Source organism: Hypanus sabinus, chromosome 2 (genome assembly GCF_030144855.1).
Source record: "Hypanus sabinus isolate sHypSab1 chromosome 2, sHypSab1.hap1, whole genome shotgun sequence".
Lineage (NCBI taxonomy): Eukaryota > Metazoa > Chordata > Chondrichthyes > Myliobatiformes > Dasyatidae > Hypanus > Hypanus sabinus.
In genome coordinates this window covers 30,769,226-30,787,473 of record NC_082707.1, presented here as the reverse complement: position 1 = coordinate 30,787,473, position 18,248 = coordinate 30,769,226, and the positions used below count along the sequence as shown (strand labels likewise).

Genomic DNA, 18,248 nt, shown 5'->3' with positions numbered 1-18,248 from the left:
GTATCATACAATTCCAGATTGTATAAAACTTACTTCATTGCTGCATTTGACATTCTCCTTCTCACAGATGTCACGCAGCCTCTTTTCTTGTATACTGTCTGTCAAAGGCTTAAACCGGAATTTGGAACAACGTGACGTCAATGGTTCAATTATCCTAAAACACAGGAGAAAAGTCACTGAGTTTCAATTGAGTTATAGATAAATGAAACCATGTGTTGATGATTCATGATTTGCATTGAATTAAAATATAAAAGACAGCATAGCTTTGTGCAGCAGAGGTCACACCTTATAAACTTGATTGAGTTTAAGTGATGAAGATGATTGATGACAATAGGGCAACAGATATTGTCCACATGGAAAATTCCTCATGGTAGGCTGATCCAGAATATTAAGGTAAATGGGATCCACAAAGGCTCGGTAGATTTTTTTTCCCATCAGATGATAGTCAAGAGTCTGAAACACTCAATAATCTGGGCAATGAAAGTAGAGACTATCACAGCATTTGAGAATTACTTTTCTGAGAACTTGAATATAGAATGATGAGGATATGATGGAACTTCCAGTGAAAGTTTTAAATGGGTTGGTGGGGGGTGGGGGCGGTGGTTGGCGTACTGGAAGGCTGATTATAACAATTTTAGGCAGCAGATGGGATGAGTAACTTTGAGTGCAGTTATTGGGGATGACAGGAAATGTTGCAAATTTAGTCACAAATGTAAAAAAAAGCCTATATAATGATTACAAAGTTAAAATTGGACATGTCCCTTGTGAAATATTAAATAAGCAGGAAAGAATTTAATCAGGGAACCAGGAGGACTTAATAAATACTACAAGTAATATTAAGGATATTTTCAAGGCATTTTTGTAGGTATACATTCAAAATTTGTGGTGTGGTACAGATCCTGTCCTTTGCATTGTCATTTATTGTCCTCCCAAATCCAATGCCTGCTTTATCCTTTATTATATTGAACTACAACAGGATTCCCATCCCTGGTGATTTAAAGATTCATATTAATGATCTCTCAAATGCAAACTTTATGGCAACTGAAGTCATGAGCTTACTAGATAGCCTAGATCTTGCCAATCGTGCCACTGAGCACACTTGGAAGTACACTTGATTTAGTAATGACAAAAGGGTTAAGGTTATTAACGTCTCTCTGTAAGATACCACTATATCTATCATTTTGTGTACTTTTTGACATTCTCTGCCTGGAACCAAGACCATGAAGTAAATTAGTTAATAATTTCTTGATGCTACAACACAACCTAAATTGTCTGAGCTGCCTCATTTATCTGACCCATGTGAGATAAATTGCTCAGTAAATGAAATGGTTGATTCTTTCTAGAATAAGTTGATAAATATATTAAACACAGTGGCACCATTTAGGGTGAACAAGAAAGCACTTAGAAAAACTTCACCGTGGTTAAACAATTCTGTCTGTGAACTCAAGAGATTACGCAGAGCAGCTGAAAGAAAGTGGTTGAAAACTGGACTAGAAGTCCACCATAATATATTCCAAAAAAAAACTAGCCTCCTTTAAGAGACCATTTAGCAAGATTATTACAAAGAATAGCGACGATTCAAGAATATTCTTAACTATAAACCAACTATTGAACCCTGCCATAACCTACAACATCCTCAGTCAAACATCTGTCACAAAATGTAAGGAATTTGCAAATGTTGTTCCATTAGGTTCAGTATGACTACAGTACAAGTAAACTCTACAGCCAACCTTGTAAAAAGACAGTTAAACTATCAAAATTTACAAGTATTCCTGAATCAAAACTCCACAAGAAATTGTAACAAAGTGTAAACAGTTTACCTGCTGTCTTGACCCTGTCCATACCACACCTTTTAAGGACTCAGAATTGAAAACACTATTAAGTTAGGAATGCTTATGTAAGAATGCTGTTCTTGGACTACAGTTCAGCATTCAACACCACAATTCCCTCTAGGCTTGACAAGAAGCTCAGAGACCTCGGCCTTCACCCTGCCTTGTGTAGCTGGATCCTGGACTTCCTGTCAGATCGCCGGGAGGTCTGACAGGTGGTAAGAATGGGCTCCCTCACCTCTGCCCCTCTGACCCTCAACACAGGTGCCCCTCAGGGCTGTGTACTAAGCCCCCTCTTTTACTTTCTGTCTACCCATGACTGTGTTGCCACCAACAGTTCCAATCTGCTAATAAAATTTGCTGATGACACTACACTGATTGGCCTAATCTCAAATAATAATGAGACAGCCTACAGAGAGGAAGTCATCACCCTGACACAGTGGTGTCAAGCAAACAACCTCTCCCTCAATGTCGTAAAAACAAATGAGTTGGTAGTGGACTATAGGAGGAATGCAAATAGGCTAATCCCTATAGACACCAATGGATCTGGGGTTGAGAGGGTGAACAGCTTTACGATCCCCGGCATAAACATCACCGAGGATCTCATGTGGTCTGTACATACCGGCTGTGTGGTGAGAAAGGCACAACAGCGCCTCTTTCACCTCAGATGGTTGAAGAACTTTAATATGGCCCCCCAGGTTCTAAGAGCTTTCTACATGGGCACAATTGACTGGCTGCATCACTGCCTGGCATGGGAACTGAACTTCCCTCAATTGCAGGACTCTGCAGAGAGTGGCGCGGACAGCCCAGCACATCTGCAGCTGTGAACTTCCCACTATTCAGGACATTTACAAAGAGAAGTGTGTAAAAAGAGCCTGAAAGATCATTGGAGACCCGAGTCACTCCAACCACACACTGTACTAGCTGCTATCATCCGGGAAACAGTACCGCAGTATAAAAGCCAGGACCAACAGGTTCAGGGACAGTTTTTTCCACCAGGACAACAGACTGCTTAGTTCATGCTGATGTACCCGTATTTATGTCATATTGACTATCTTGTTGTACATAATATTTATTATAAATTACTATAATTGCACATTTGAACGAAGATGTCAAGATTTTTACTCCTGTATATGAAGGATGTAAATAATAAAGTCAACTCAATTCAATTCTTAACGCATCCCTTGAAAATGAAGTTTTCCCAGACATTTTCAAAACTGTGGCTGTCAACCCTCTACTTAAAAAGCCAAATCTTGATAGCAAGGTATAGGCCAACTACAGGCCTATAATCAAATTTTCTCTTCCAGGGCAAGATTCCTGAGAAACTAATTCTGAACCAACTCAACATCTTTCTGAATGAGGACAATGTTCTACAAAAAGTTTCAGTCGGGTTTTAGGGCAAATCCCAGCATGGAACAGAGCCCTTACCAAGATCAGCAACCTTAGGCTTCACACTAATACCGAACGAGTCTCAGTTCCAGTTCTTCTATATCTAAGTGCTGCTTTCAACACAATTGACCACAATATTCTTCTAGACTCCCTTGAGAACTGTTTCAATATCATCTTACTAGTCTGCTAGAAACTAGTGAATGGAAATGGGCAGTTACAAGTCTCCTGCAATCGGAAGGTGTTATAAATGACAACACCCAATCTATCTACTCATCCAACATTAGGGTTTTCCATTAAGTAGCAAGAATCATCTCAGAGTAATTCAACATTTGTATAGGTTGAGTACCCCTTATAAAAACAAGGTAAAATACAAATACTGTGCTCTATAACCTTTTAATCAAAACTCTGTATCAGAGGTGGAGACTGAAAGCCTGCCATTGTTTGTTGTTTCTCAATAGCCGATTCAGGCATTTCCCCGAAGCCACTCTGCTGCCTTTGTTACCTTGCACAAGTCATACTTAAGGTATGTAATGATTTTTACTGTCAAGTACATATTTGTGATGAAGTGCAAGACAAGGACTAATTACCGGTAGCATATAAATTTGGAACCAGAAAAGATTGTGATTCCTAGTTATTTCATTACATACTCCAAAATCTGAAACACTTCCAGCCCCAAGCATTTCCGATAAGGGACAATGAACCTTTATTACATATTGATTATGAAAGGAAAATAAATTCTCTGCTTTCAGAACTAAATGTTTGAGTTCAGAATAACTCCATACTATAGTTCTAGACTTTATTGACAGGCAATTAAAGTCTGTTTAGTAAAAAGTACGTTACTCTGCCTGCCATCCCTTCAAGGAAACATTTCTTTAGTTATGGCTCTCCTACCTGCTGATGTAGTTGCAGATGAGACAAAACCGTGTGGTTTTTGACTCCCTTTCCATTGTGCGTCGAAGGGCAGCCTGTGCAGCGCTTGTCATGGAGTCAGCTTCATCCAAGATGATTATCTTAAATGGAGGAGCAGGTTTCCCACTGGAAGAAAAGGCATGACAGGAATGATTAAAAACATTCAAGCTGGGAACACTTGCGGTAAGAGTCAGATTCGTAAGAGGAACCATTTACAGAGCTGTGAAACTACGAGGATAAGTGTGTTTTGATGAATGAGTTTATTTAACTTTCTTTCCTCCACTGAGTTTATAATAATTAGAAGCTAATTAATCATTTCCATTACAAATGGCAACTTCAGCTGTAATTAGCACCTCTGCAGAGTGCAACACAAGACATTAATGCAACAATACAGAAGACACTGTGACATTTAATTGCAAAATGTTTAGTAAGGGAATGGGTAGTCCACAGAAACATTCGGGGAAAGAAAAGGAGTCAATATAAAATAGAGGTCAAAATAATCTGAACAGTAGAGATTCGCAAACCATGTAGAGAAACATCTTTAATTGGAAAAAAAAGACAGAGAAATCAAAGAGGGGATGGAGTAAGTTTCTTCATTTAGTTATGTAGGGTCTCATATTATAATAGGGATGTTGAAGTACTAATAATTGGTTTATTATTGTCACACCTACCAAGTACAGTCAAACGCTGATCTTGCACACCTTTCACATCAATCAGTTCATTAGAAGAGTGCAGTGAAGTAGTATAAATTAAAACAATGAACAGAGAACAGAATGATGTGCTAGTTAGAGAGAAAGAACAGTGCTGACAGGCCATTGCAAGGTACATTGTGAGGTTGAGGGACCATCTTATTTCACTAGTCTTAAAACAATGGGGTAGAAACTGTTCTTGAGCCTGGTGGTAACTTGCTTTCAGGCTTTTGCATCTTCTGGTGGGGGGGGGGAAGGAGGAGGAGAGAATGACTGGGGTGGGTGAAGTCCTCAATTATGTCAACTGCCTTCCTGAGACAGCGAGAAGCATGTGTGAGAGGTGGTGATGTTGGCTTGCAGACACAAGCCTTCAGTTGCCATACCAGGCCGTGATGCATCCGGATAGGATGCAAACAAGATTTGCTACGATAGGGTAGGTCAGAAAAGACTGAAGAAGCTGAGAATCCTTCCTTTAGGCTAAAGAACAATGTGATAGGAAGACTCTAAGATTATGAAAGATGACAGATTATATTTGGAGATGATTCCATATATGGAAGAAGCTAAAGGTGGTGACTATAGTGTTGAGATAGTGACTCAAGAAGCCAGTAGGAAATTCCTGTGAATCCTCTATCTACCAGGCTTGGTAGAATGCAGAACTTTAATTACAGTGAATAACTGAGGCAAATAATCTCAATGCATTATAAAGTGAGAGAAAAGCACTGGAGTTTACACTTAGCTTCAGAGAAGGATGGGTGATGCTTCTAAGGAACAGCAACCTGTTGAACCTGTTACACTGCTGCAAGCTCAACAATAATAGAACCACCTTTTAGAACAGCACTAAAAATTTAGTACTTACTCTGCACGAGATCCTGCTACTGCCAACTGTGCAAAATTCTTCACCTTTTCTCGCACAACCTGGATCCCACGTTCATCAGAGGCGTTCAGCTCGAGAACTCGCTTGCGATAAAGTTCAGGTCTACAGATGGGATGTGATGGGAATTAATTTTATCCACTCTAGGAAGGTACAATCATTTGGGTGATGTGCATCATAAAGATTATAAACCCTCAAAATGCTTTACTAAATATAGATATTGCTGTTACAAACTGGACAGAACAAAGGTGCCAGGTGTATCACAATATGATTGATCTGAAACATAAATGCTTTTATTCTTTTTACCCTTTTAAACACCGAACAGCTAAAAAAATTATTCAAATTCAGGGAATAGGTTTGGAGAAATTACCAAAATATGCTGGAATGGAAATAACAGACTTAGATCTATGATCAATAATTCCATACTGATACACATGAAGGATTATGAAGGAAAAAAAAAAGCTTAGCAAGAATGTCACACTTTATAAGAAAAATTATATATAAAAAGAGTACTATATTAAGACCAAAAAGAGTTACTGATCCACCTTCCCCCAGTAAGAATATCTTTAGAAAGGGATCATTAAGTACTGATTTTAAGAAGTTGATTTTTATTAGATTGTAGACGGAGATGTGACCCAGACTTAGCTTTGCTCTAACCAGAAATCAAAAATATATGCTGCCTTTGATAATAGGGATTCATTATACCACATTGAATCTAAATAGAACTTGTAGAAAGAAACAATTAGTTCAAGTCCATGGTCTTTCAAAACTGGAAAAAGTTAGAAAATAGGCAGCAAAATGTAGAAAAAGATAATTTCGTATTCAGTTTTTCTCTTGGCTGAATTGTTTCTTGTTCTATTTATCCCCATTTGCACTTTCTCAGTCCAAACTTTTATCACCTTTACTACCCATCTTACCTTGTTGGTTTATTCACCACATCAGTATACTGAGGTAGTACAATAAAAGAATGTGAATAAAGTGCCATGGTTAAAGAAAATATAGTACAGGCAGACAATAAATTGCAAGTCTATAATGAGGTAAATGAGGTAAAACTCCACCTTATTGTACTAGGAGACTGTTGAATTATCTTTTAACAATCGAATAGAAGCTGTCCATGAGCCTGGTGGAACATGCTTTCAAACTTTGGGAAGGGCGATGAACAGAGAATGTCCAGGAATGGAAAAGGCTAAAGAAAGTTGTGGCCCAGTCCATCGTGGGCAAAGCCCACCCCACCCCACCAGTGAGCACATTTACAAGGAGTCTTAGATTTGGCTGATTGCTTTACTGAGACAGTGAAATGTGTGGATAGAGTTGAATGAGGGGAGGCTGGGTTCCACGATGTGCTGAGCTGTGTTCACAACTCTGCAGTTTCGTGCGCTCAGACAGATCAGTTGCCGTGCCAAGCTGTGATGCATCCCGATACGAAGCTTTCTATGGTGCATCAATAAAAAGTCAAAGGAGAGCTGACAAATTTCTTCAGCCTGAAGTAGTAGTACAGGTGCTGATGCCTCAGCATCTACATGGTTGGACCAGGACAGGCTATTTGTGACATTCACTGTAAGATACTTGAAACTCTCAACCCACTCCACTTCAATCACCGTTGATATAAACAGAAGTATATGTATCGCCTCTTCCTGCAGAGAATGACCAGCATTTTTGCTTCAATCCTTTTCATTATTTATTCATTCTTGCCTTTCATCCAATTTCAAAAGTCTCTGTTAGAGCATAGAGAAATGCAGCGCAGGGACAGGTCCTTCTGCCCAAGACGTCATGCTGAACTGATTAAGCTAATGAGTTCCCGTTACATTAATGGACCATACCCTCCCATTCTCCACATATTCCTCTGCCAATCCAAGAGTCTCTTAAATGCCTCTATTACATCTTCCTCCACTACCAACCCTGGCAGTACATTCCAGGCAACCGACACACGGTTAAAGGAAAGCTTATCCCATGCCTCTTCTTTCATCTTTCCCTTTCTCATTTTAAACACATGCCCACTAATATTAAGACTTCAATCCTGGAGAGGAGGTAACAGCTGTCTGTTCTATGTACACCCCACCTAATCTTATAAACTTCAATCAGGTCTCCCGTCGGCTTCCAATACTCCAAAAGTCAACACTAGTTTGTCCAAACTCTTACTTTTGCACGTAGCCTGCTGCACCCTTTCCTAAGCTTCCACATAACTCCAAATATAAATAGTGGGCTGATATATTGATTATTGCTCAGGATTCAACACCACCATCCCCTGTACTAATCAGTAAGCTTCAAAACCTGAGCGTTCAAGACATTTACAGGGGTCACGAACAGCAGAGGTCCCAGTACAGATTAAAAGTATGTATATATCACCATATACTACCTTGAGATTTATTTGCTTGCAGGCATTTACAGGAAAGCAAAGTACAATAGAATTCATTTAGAACCATACATAAACCAAGACTAACAAAGAAAAGTGCAAAAAAAAAGACATCATGCAAATAATAAATACTGAGAACACGAATTGTAGAATCCTTGAATTGAGGAATCAGTTCAGAGTTGAGCGTAGTTATCCCTGATGGTTCAGGAGCCTGGTGGTTGCAAGACAATGACTGTTTCTGAACCTGGTGGTGAGGAATCCAAGGCTCTCGTGCTTTCTTGTCGACAGTAGCAACGGGAAGAGTCGCAGCTGGATGGTGGGGGGGTTTCTTGTTGATGGATGCTGCTTTCTTGTGGCAGCACTCCTTGTAAACATGCTCAATGGTGGGGTGGGCTTTGCCCATGACGGACTGGGCCACAACTTTCTGTAGCCTTTTCCATCCCTGGCCTTCGGGGTTTCTATACCAGGCCATGATGCGACCAGTTGGGATACTCTCCACAGTATATCTATAAGCATGTTAAAGCTTTTCATGACATACCGAATCTATGCAAATGTCTAAGAAAGTAGAGACGCTGTTGTGCCTTCTTTGTGATGGTCCCAGGACAGATCCTCTGATACAATAACACCTAGGAGTTTCCTGATCTTCTCCACCGCCGATCCCTTAATGAGGACTGGACCACTAATAGAGTGAAACCAGAACACTACCCTGTCTTCCATGGGCAAGCTAGTCTTGAATCTAAGTGGCCAAGTCACCAAGGATCCCATACATCTTAAATCTTAATTTTAGCCTAACATGGCACTTTTTCTCTCCCCCTTCCCCCTTTCTCTGCACCTCAAAGCTTATTTCCAGCTTTTTCCAGTTACGACGGAAGGACATCAACTCAAAACAATAAGTGTTTCTTTCCCTACTGATTTTGCTTGGCTTACTGAGCATTTCCGGCACTTTCTGGTTGACAAGATGCAAGTTACCTTACCCGAAGAGTTCTCTTGCTGCAGCCAATATCGTGGAAGTTTTCCCTGTCCCAGGGGGCCCATAAAAAAGCAGGTTGGGAAGCTGTAACAGGCAATTGCAAATAGATGTATTTTCAGATTGGCTAGCTACCTTTGTATCATGTTATCTTTTTACCTTAGATGTGTTTTCAGCTCTAAGCCCACTTAGAACTTATTACATACTTTTTGGTTAAACACTCGCAAGGATCTGTCTCACTTTTACACAAACGGGCATCCCCCCAAGTGGCCTGGGAATTGTGAACTGCTTTTCATACAGCGCTAAATTACTCAGAGCAGAATTACTGGACCCAAAGTTCTTGCCACCGATCAATTCAGCCACTTACCCTATCCCATTCCCCAGGGGGAAGTGCAGTGTCACGCTCTGCCTAGCAGGCTCCTCTATATACAGTATATTGACACAGGACACACTCCACAAATTCCACTCTGTGCACGCTCTTAAAATTCTGGATGGTCCAGTCAATACCAGGGAAATTAAAATCTCCCATAAATTTGACGAGCTGATGCAACTAAAAACATTAACAGTCACTTAGATGGTTTAATTCTCCCATTTACCAAGGTGTTGAAATATAAATGAATACAACTTCTATAGCTGAAACTATAAATGCCACTCACATCTGCTCCTTCCAGAGACTTCTTTAGCACAGACACAACTTCCTCCTGAAACGCAACTTCAGCCACACATTTTGGCCGACTGTATGATGACGACAAAAGTTAGCAAGACAAACTTTAGAGGGCAACTGTAGTACATACACATACTCACTGAATACCCCACCGCATAAAGGGAGAAATGCAAACATTGCAGATCTGAAACCAAAAACAACATGCTGGAAACACTTTAGCAGGTCAGGCAGTATATGCAGATAGAGTAACAATTAGAAGGCCTTTCCCCAAAACTGAGAAGGCCAGCTTTAAGTTGCATTTGATGGAGGGACAAAAGAATACTTGTGACAAGGAAGGGCCAGGTCAAGTAGGTCAATGGCTCAGTTGGATGGTGAATTTGCTCGTTTGCGTTGTGTGCTGCCAATAGTGGGGCTATGGGATATGGCCAACAGTCAACTGATCGTCCTTCCCATTTTCAACAAGATTCCATCAAACACACTTTCCGCTTCCCACTTCCCTCCTGCATTTCAGAAGCACCTCTACCTTTTTGACTGCCTGGTCTGCTTTCTCCCTTATGGCACCTTCCCAAACACGGCAGATGCAACACTTGATCCATTACTTCTTCCCCTCCACTACCCAGAGCCCCAGACATCCTTTCAAGTTCTTGATTATTCAGCGCGTCAGGGAGAGGAGAATGGGGTTGAGAGGGATGATGGAAAGATGTAGCAGACCCAAAATATTAACTATTTCCCTTTCCACAGATGCCATTGAACTGCCAAGTGTTTCCAATATATTATTCTTTGTTTCATATATAAACTGCACCTGTCTTGATGCAATGAGGATTAAAACAGTATGTACTGAAGGCTGTCATCTCTTATTCAAGTGACCTCTGCAGGAGACTAGCACGTAGCTCAAATACAAGCTTTGTTCGCTTTTTTTTTGTGTGGGAGGAAGAGGAGGGATTTGGGGGTTAATGTGCCGTTTGTTTTTTTTGTGGGAATCATGCTGCCTTTCTTTTTCTTTCTTGTTTTCATGGCTACCTGGTGAATTAAAGAATTTCCAGAGTTGTAAACTCTGATAATAAATGAACCTTTGCACTTTTCATTTATATAAGGGAGTAGGGGGACAGGAAGGGAGGTGTTTCACAGGTACAGCAGAGTTATTGAATTGAAGTGATTTTATTACTTACTTCCTTCATATGCAAGGAGTAAAACTCTTTGCGTTATGTCTCCATCTAAATGTGCAATTTATAATAAATAGTATGCACTGTCAATATAACAACTGTATCAGCATTAATCAGTCTGACGGCCTGGTGGAAGAAGCTGTTCTGGAACCTGTTGGTCCTGGCTTTTATGCTGCAGTACTGGATGGTATCAGCAGGAACAGTTTGTGGTTGCGGTGAGTCTGGTCCCTAGTGATTGCTCGGGCAGTTTTTACACATCTCAGTAAATGCCCCGAATAGTGGGAAGTTCACATCTACAGATGTGCTGGGCTGTCCGCACCACTCTGACAATCCTGCAATCGAGGGAAGTACAGTTCCCATACCAGGCAGTGATGCAGCCAGTCAGGATGCTCTCAATTGTGCCCCTATAAAAAGTTCTTAGGATTTGGGGGCCCCACACCAAACTTCTTTAACCGTCTGTAGAGACCACGTGAGATTCTTGGTGATGTGTATGCCAAGGAACTTAAAGCTGTTCACCCTCTCAACCCCAGATCCATTGATTTGAATAGGGGTTAGCCTGTCTCCATTCCTCCTGTAGTCCACAACCAGCTACTTTGTTTTAGTGACGTTGAGGGAGAGGTTGTTTTCTTGACACCACTGTGTCAGGGTGATGTCTTCTCTGTAGGCTGTCTCATTATTATTTGAGATTAGGCCAATCAGTGTAGTATTGCCAGCAAATTTAATTAGCTAGTTTTGGAGCTATGGGTGGCGATGCAGTCATGAGTATACAGAGAGTAAAGAATGGGGCTTAGCACACAACCCTGGGGGCACCTGTGTTGAGGTCAGAAGGGTGGAGGTGAGGGAGCCCACTCTTACAACATGCCAGCGATCTGACAGGAAGTCCACGATCCAGCTACACAAGGCAGGGTGAAGGCAGAGGTTTCTGAGCTACTTGTCGAGCCTGGAGGGAATTATGGTGTTGAATGCTGAACTCTAGTCCAAGAACAATATTCCCAAATAAGTATTCTTCTTCTCCAGATGTGTGTAGGGCTGTGGGTATTGCATCGTCTGTCGATCGGTTGTGTTGGTAGGCGAATTGTAGGGGTCCAGTGTGGGTGGAAGCATGCTGCAGATGTAGTCCTTGACCAGCATGATTGGGAAGTCAATACTTTTAAAATAGAGTCACAATTATGTTTTCCCCCCACCCCCAATCAATGGCTTCAGATAAGGCTTCAACATAATTTTCAGAATCCGTATTTTGACAACGGATTCTCCCTCAAGGAATTCTCATTCAACATCGCAATACTGCCCTATTTACCAAGCTAGACATATTTCTACTGCACGGCAATGGGGAAATGTTACAAATGCAAACGATGTAATGTGTTTACATTCCTGATCTTCCATAACACAAGCTCCTAATATTAGACATGTTCTCCATACAGATTAGACTGTAAAAATAATTCTTTCCCTTGACTGCATCCACCAATTAGACAAGGCCTAAATTAAAAATATTTCTCCTGCAGTCACCTTCTGAGATATTTATTCTGTTAAGAGGGCTAGAGATTTATGAAGCCAACCAGTAATGATACAGTTTCATAATAAGCTCAGAAGCTGATGGCAAGAAGCATGCTGCAGCAGCAGACGGCACAGCGTGGCAGTGGTTAACTCAATTACTTTACAGCAGCAGCGATCACTGGTCGGGGTTCAAATCCCGCAGCTGCCCGTAAGGACTTTGTATTGAGTGTTTTCTCCATGTGCTCCAGCTTCCTCCCACATTACAAAGATGTACAGTTAACATTAGTGAGTTGTGGACATGTAATGTTAGTGTTGGAAGCGTGAGATTATTATAAATAAGTACAGCACAGGCATGTGGGACAAAGGGCTAGTTTCTCCCTATGATAATGTGGATTTCCTCCGGTTTCCTCCTACGTTATAAACACATACAGTTAACATTCGAGAGCTGTGGTCACGCTATGTTAGCATTGGAAGTGTAGCAACATTTGCAACCTGCCCCCAGCACACCCCTCACTGATTCGATAATGATGCATTCATGTTTTTTTGTGACAAATAAAGCTAATCTTTCAAAAAAAAAATCAATGTTATTGTACAGGTGAATGTGACAGGCTACAGCTAGATAGAAATTCATGTTCTAAAAGCACCACTTGCTCCTTAACTGTACAAACAAAAACCACAAAATAGGCCGCATGCTGCAACAAGAGTGTAGTTTAATTTTTGTTGTATTATGTGAAAATCCAGAACTGTCTGGAAGATCTGTACAGTCAAGCAGCTTGCAAATTTTCATTACCAATTTTCCCTCCAATTAAAAGAAAGTTGGCTTTACACACACGTTACTCCTATGCCTGACCTGCAGTGTGTCAGAGTTAATCAACGATTCAGTTTTAGTTTCCATCCTTGTGATCTTATTTGTAGAGCACAGAAACTAGCCCTTCGTCACACATGGCTAGGCCGACCCCGTACCCATTTATAATAATCCCCTTTACACAATTCATCTAAACCCTTGACATGTGGATGCTCATCTACACGCCTCCTAGTGTTGCGAAAGTTCCTGTGTCCACCACCACCTCCCTCATGCTCTCTAATCTTCCCCAGCCCTGAGGTGCCAAGACGTTCTAGGTCCTTAATTGTAACTTATTCCTTATTTGCACACTTGATTGCTTCAACCAGTCATACCCTAAAGGCGGCCATAAGACACAGGAGCAGAATTAGGCCATCTGGCTCATCGAGTCAGCTCTGCTACTTGATCATAGCTGAAACTTTTTTTTAAAAAAAACTATCTCCTCCTCAACCCCAGATCCTGGCCTTTAATGCCATGACCTATCAAGAACCTATCAATTTCTGCCTTAAACAACCCAATGACCTGACCTCCACAGCTACACGTGGCAACACATTCCACAAATTCACCATCCCTTGGTTAAAGAAATTTCTCCGCGTCTCTGTTTTGAAAGGGCGTCCCTCTATCCTGAGGCTGTGCCCTCTTGTCCTAGACTCTCCCACCATGGGAAACATCCTTTCCACATCTACTCGTCTGGGCCTTTCACCATTCAAAAGGTAAATCAAAGAAGTCCAACAACACCCCACCACACCCATCACCTCCACAAAGTTATTGACACATACTCCTGTAAAATGTGTTGGGACTCTTTAAATCATATTTCAGATGGCATGCAAATAGATTTTATTATTAATCAGCTCTGAAAAAATACGAGCTGCCATGATTACAAATGGGACTTGCAAAGTGGACAGTACACAACTTGGACATATGGCTGTGAATTGAGTTCCTACCCGTCAGGAAATGCCTACGGTCTCACAACAATTGGCAAATTCATCCTGCTGGTCTGCCAAATGTACAGTCTGCACACACAAGTTGGGCATTTGTAATTATAGATAGAGTTCCTCCCCAATTTACAAGGGAAAGGGACACTCCATGTGATGTGGAAACACTATATAAAGCATCATGTGCAGTCCGTTTCTTACTATTTTTCCACCCATGGCACGGATTTTTGCTTCTTGTTTTCGCCACTGGTTCCTGCTGCGCTTTTCTCTCTTGTAGGTTTAGTGCCGATCACACCAGCTCCTTTTAAAAAGGCTTGCATTTTTCACCTTTAAGCAAAAATTACAAAGGTTTAAATTTTTCTTCTAAGAAATTCCAAGGGAAGAAAAGCACTGACACAACAAAAGCAACACTGAAAATAGAGGCTGTCAATATCCATGCATGATAAAACCGGTCTCAACTTGATAGCAATAAAGATTAATGAGCCTTCCTCACTCTGAAGAAGAGTACAAATGCTCATTTATTGTCCCAGCCACATTCAACATCATACAAATCCGATTAACTGATAGGTCAGTTGTTGCTGTGTACAACTTGGCTGCTCTATTTCCTTATAAAACTGTAATTACACTTCAGATTAACTAACAAGAAAGTTTGTCGAGGTGACCCAAGGATGAAAAAGGTCTGTTTTCCTTCTAGCAAATGATGGACATTTCATTTTGTGAGATAATCCATAAGTTCCCATTTCTACATTTCCTTCTATTGCTCTGAATTCCAGGCTGAATGCCCAAGGCAACACGTTTTAGAAACCAGGCCTTTAGGATGCCCATCACTGCAGTCTGCAGGGCAATTTGTCTTTTTATTTGCCATGAACTAACAATGTAATACAATGGGCATCCACCTAGATTTCAAGTGATGAGATAATAAACTAGAGGCGGCAGGTTTAAATCTCAACACACAAACAAGAGAAAATCGGTAGATGCTGGAAATCCAAAGCAACATATACAAAATGCTGGAGGAACTCAGCAGGTCAGGCAGCATCTATAGAAAAAATTAGTCAACATTTCGGGCTGAAACCCTTCGGCAGGACTGGAGAAAAAGAAAGATGAGCAGTACGTTTAAAAGGCGAGAGGAGGGTATGGCCATGGAAGAAAGAAAAAGGGGGGGGGGGCAGGGAGGAGCACCAGAGGGAGGTGATGGGCAGGCAAGGAGATCAGGTGAGAGAGGGAAAAGGAGATGGGAAACGGTGGGAGGCATTACCAGAAGTTTCAGAAATGGATGTTCATGCCATCAGGTTGGAGGCTACCCAAATGGAATACAAGGTGTTGTTCCGCCAACCCAACTGTGGCCTCATCACTACAGTGGAGGAGGCCATGGATGGACATATCAGAATGGGAATGGGATGTGGAATTAAAATGGGTGGCCACTGGCAGATCCCGCTTGTCCTGGCAGATGGAGCGTAGATACTCGGCAAGGTGGTCTCCCAATCTATGTTGGGTCTCACCGATATACAGGAGGCCACACGGGGAGTACATCTCCTTCGTTCTAGAATGAAAAGCCTCATCCTGAGAGAAGATGCAGCTGAGATAGAGTAATTGAGAGAAGGGGATGGCGTTTTTACAAGCAGCAGGGTGGGATGAGGAGTAGTTCAGTTAGCTGTGATAATCCGTGGGTTTGTAACAGATATCAGCAGATAAGCTCTCTCAGGAGGTATAGACAGTGAGATTGAGAAAGGAAAGGGAGGTGTCAAAAATGGACCAGCTGAATTTGAGGGCAGGGTGGAAGTTGCAGGCAGAGTGGATGAAATCGAAGAGTTCATCATGGGTGCAGGAAGCAGCACCAATACAGTCGTCGATGTAGCACAGGAAAAGTGCAGAACAGCCACCGGTGTAGGCTTGGAAAATAGACTGTTCCAGTTAGTTGACAAACAGGTAGACATACCTGGGACCCATCTGAGTGCCCATAGCTACAACAGGCCTAACCAGTTCCCCTGCACCACCACTCTCCTCCGCCTAGCAGAACTTATCCTCTAAATAATTTTTCCTTTGGCTCCTCCCACTTTCTTCAAACAAATGGGGTAGATATTGATAGGTAAAGGGGATGTGATGGATGTTGAATATTTTGGATTTTCAGGAGGCCTATGAGGCTGCTTACCAAGTTAAGAGCCCGTGGTATTACAGGAAAGTTACTAACATGGTTAAAGCAATGGCTGAGTGGTAGGAAGCAGCAAGTGGGAATAAAAGGATCCTTATCTGGTTGGCTGCCAACGACAAGTGGTATCCCGCAGGGGTTGGTTTTGGAAATACCCCTTTTTATACTGTATAAAAATGATTTAGATGATGGAATAGATGGCTTTGTTGCCAAGTTTGCAGATGATATGAGGATTGGTGGAGGGGCAGGTACTGTTGAGGAAATAGGTAGGCTGCTGAAGGACTTAAGACATTAGGAAATGGGCAAGAAAGTGGCAAATGAAATACAATGATGCAACATGCATGGTCATGCACTTTGGTAGTAGAAATAAATATGCAGACTATTTTCTAAATGGGGAGAAAACCGAAATGTCTGAGATGCACAGGGACTTGGGAGCCCTTGTGCAGAACACCCTGAAGGTCAACGCAGGTAGAGTGGGTGGTAAGGAAGGCAAATGCCATGTTAGCATTCATTTCAAGAGGGCTTGAATACAAGATGAGTAATGTGATGCTGAGGCTTTATAAGGCACTGGTGAGGCCTCACCTTGAGTATTGTGAACAGTTCTGGGCTCCTCATCTTAAAAAAGATGTGCTGGCATTGGAGAGGGTCCAGAGGAGGTTCACAAGGATGATTCCGGGAAAGAAAGAGTTATCATATGAGAAACTTTTGATGGCTCTGGGTCTGAACTCACTGGAATTTAGAAGGATGAGGTCAGATCTCATTTAAACCTTTTGAATGTGGAAAGGATGTTTCCTATGGTGGGGGAATCTAAGACAAGAGGGCACAGCCTCAGGAATGAGGGACATCCATTTAAAACAGATGCAGAGAAATTTCATTAGCCAGAGGGTGGTGAATTTGTGGAATGTATTACCACAGACAGCTGTGGAGACCAAGTCATTTGGTGTATTTAAAACAGAGCTTGATAGGTTCTTGATTGGACATGACATCAAAGTTAATGTGGAGAAGGCTGGGAAGTGGGCCTCATCAGCCATGATTGAACGGTGGAGCAGACTCAATGGGCCAAATGGCCTAATTCTGTTTCTATGTCTTATGTTTCAGCCCAAGACTCTTCTTCATGACTGTGACAAATGTTGCACTCACAAATCTTGAAACATCAAATTGAGTCAAGTATTCTACCAGAGTGAATCAGCAGTGACCAGAAAATCCAGCTGCCTGAAAGGGTCAGGTGTTCCTTAAAGAACACATTTTGCTGCTCTTAGGATAGTTTCTATATCACAAGTCAAGGAAACATCTGGAAATATAAATGCTGAGGCACTGCATGGTGACGCATTATGGCTTAAAGATAAATTACAGGATTCTTTTTAAACATTACTTTTTGCAAATGCACAATAGGAACTTCATAATAAATATTAACATCCCCAACAACATCCACAACCAGAGTGCATCCATTAACCCTTGACGTCATACATTATTTCCCAATTCCATTCACAGACCCGAGACTCCAGTAACTGTATTGTACAAGTCCGACCCCTGCTAGAGAAGCATCCCCCACCCAACCCTCGTATATACCGGCTCCCAAGAGCAGCTTCTGAACTGCCCCCCTCACCTCCAAAAAAAATACAGCATGCACTCCACCCGAGAACCCAGTGACCCCCCACTCTCCTTCCCGACCCCATTACAGAGGCCAGACATTCACATTGCGCCTCTCCCACCACGGGCGGCCAATAGACCAACCTGCCTCCTGCTCCGGCCCGGGATGGATCAGTTCGGCAGGTAGTCCCAGCACCCGGGCTTTTAACGGGGATAAAGAGGCACTGATCGTTACCGGCAAACTCCCGCCAACAGGCTCAATCCCCGGCGCGTATTTCCGGTTCCGTGCGGTGTCTCGGTCGGAGATGTCCGGGCTTTCGTGGGCCGTCAGATTCTGATTCCCCGTCCGCGGGTTGTCTTTATCCCAATGAGCTAAAGTGGTTGTTTCAATAGCCGGTTCAAACCACC

At 42.0% G+C, this 18,248-nt stretch overlaps 1 protein-coding gene across 3 annotated transcripts in view; it reads right to left on the bottom strand.

Moving 5' to 3' along the window:
* rfc4 (replication factor C (activator 1) 4) overlaps positions 1-18,248 on the bottom strand; it is a 24,386-nt gene extending 6,138 nt beyond the window's left edge. The window contains exons 1-7 of one of the 3 annotated variants that reach the window (XM_059994423.1): positions 17,989-18,248; positions 14,306-14,431; positions 9,664-9,742; positions 9,015-9,094; positions 5,673-5,792; positions 4,110-4,253; positions 34-154 (exon numbers count right to left, since the gene is read on the bottom strand). In XM_059994423.1, coding sequence (XP_059850406.1) covers positions 34-154; positions 4,110-4,253; positions 5,673-5,792; positions 9,015-9,094; positions 9,664-9,742; positions 14,306-14,424 — 663 coding nt within the window. In that variant the 5' untranslated portion in view covers positions 14,425-14,431; positions 17,989-18,248. Of the gene's footprint in view, positions 1-33; positions 155-4,109; positions 4,254-5,672; positions 5,793-9,014; positions 9,095-9,663; positions 9,743-14,305; positions 14,432-17,984 lie in introns of all 3 variants that reach the window. The other 2 variants (XM_059994432.1, XM_059994415.1) reach the window with 2 other exon arrangements.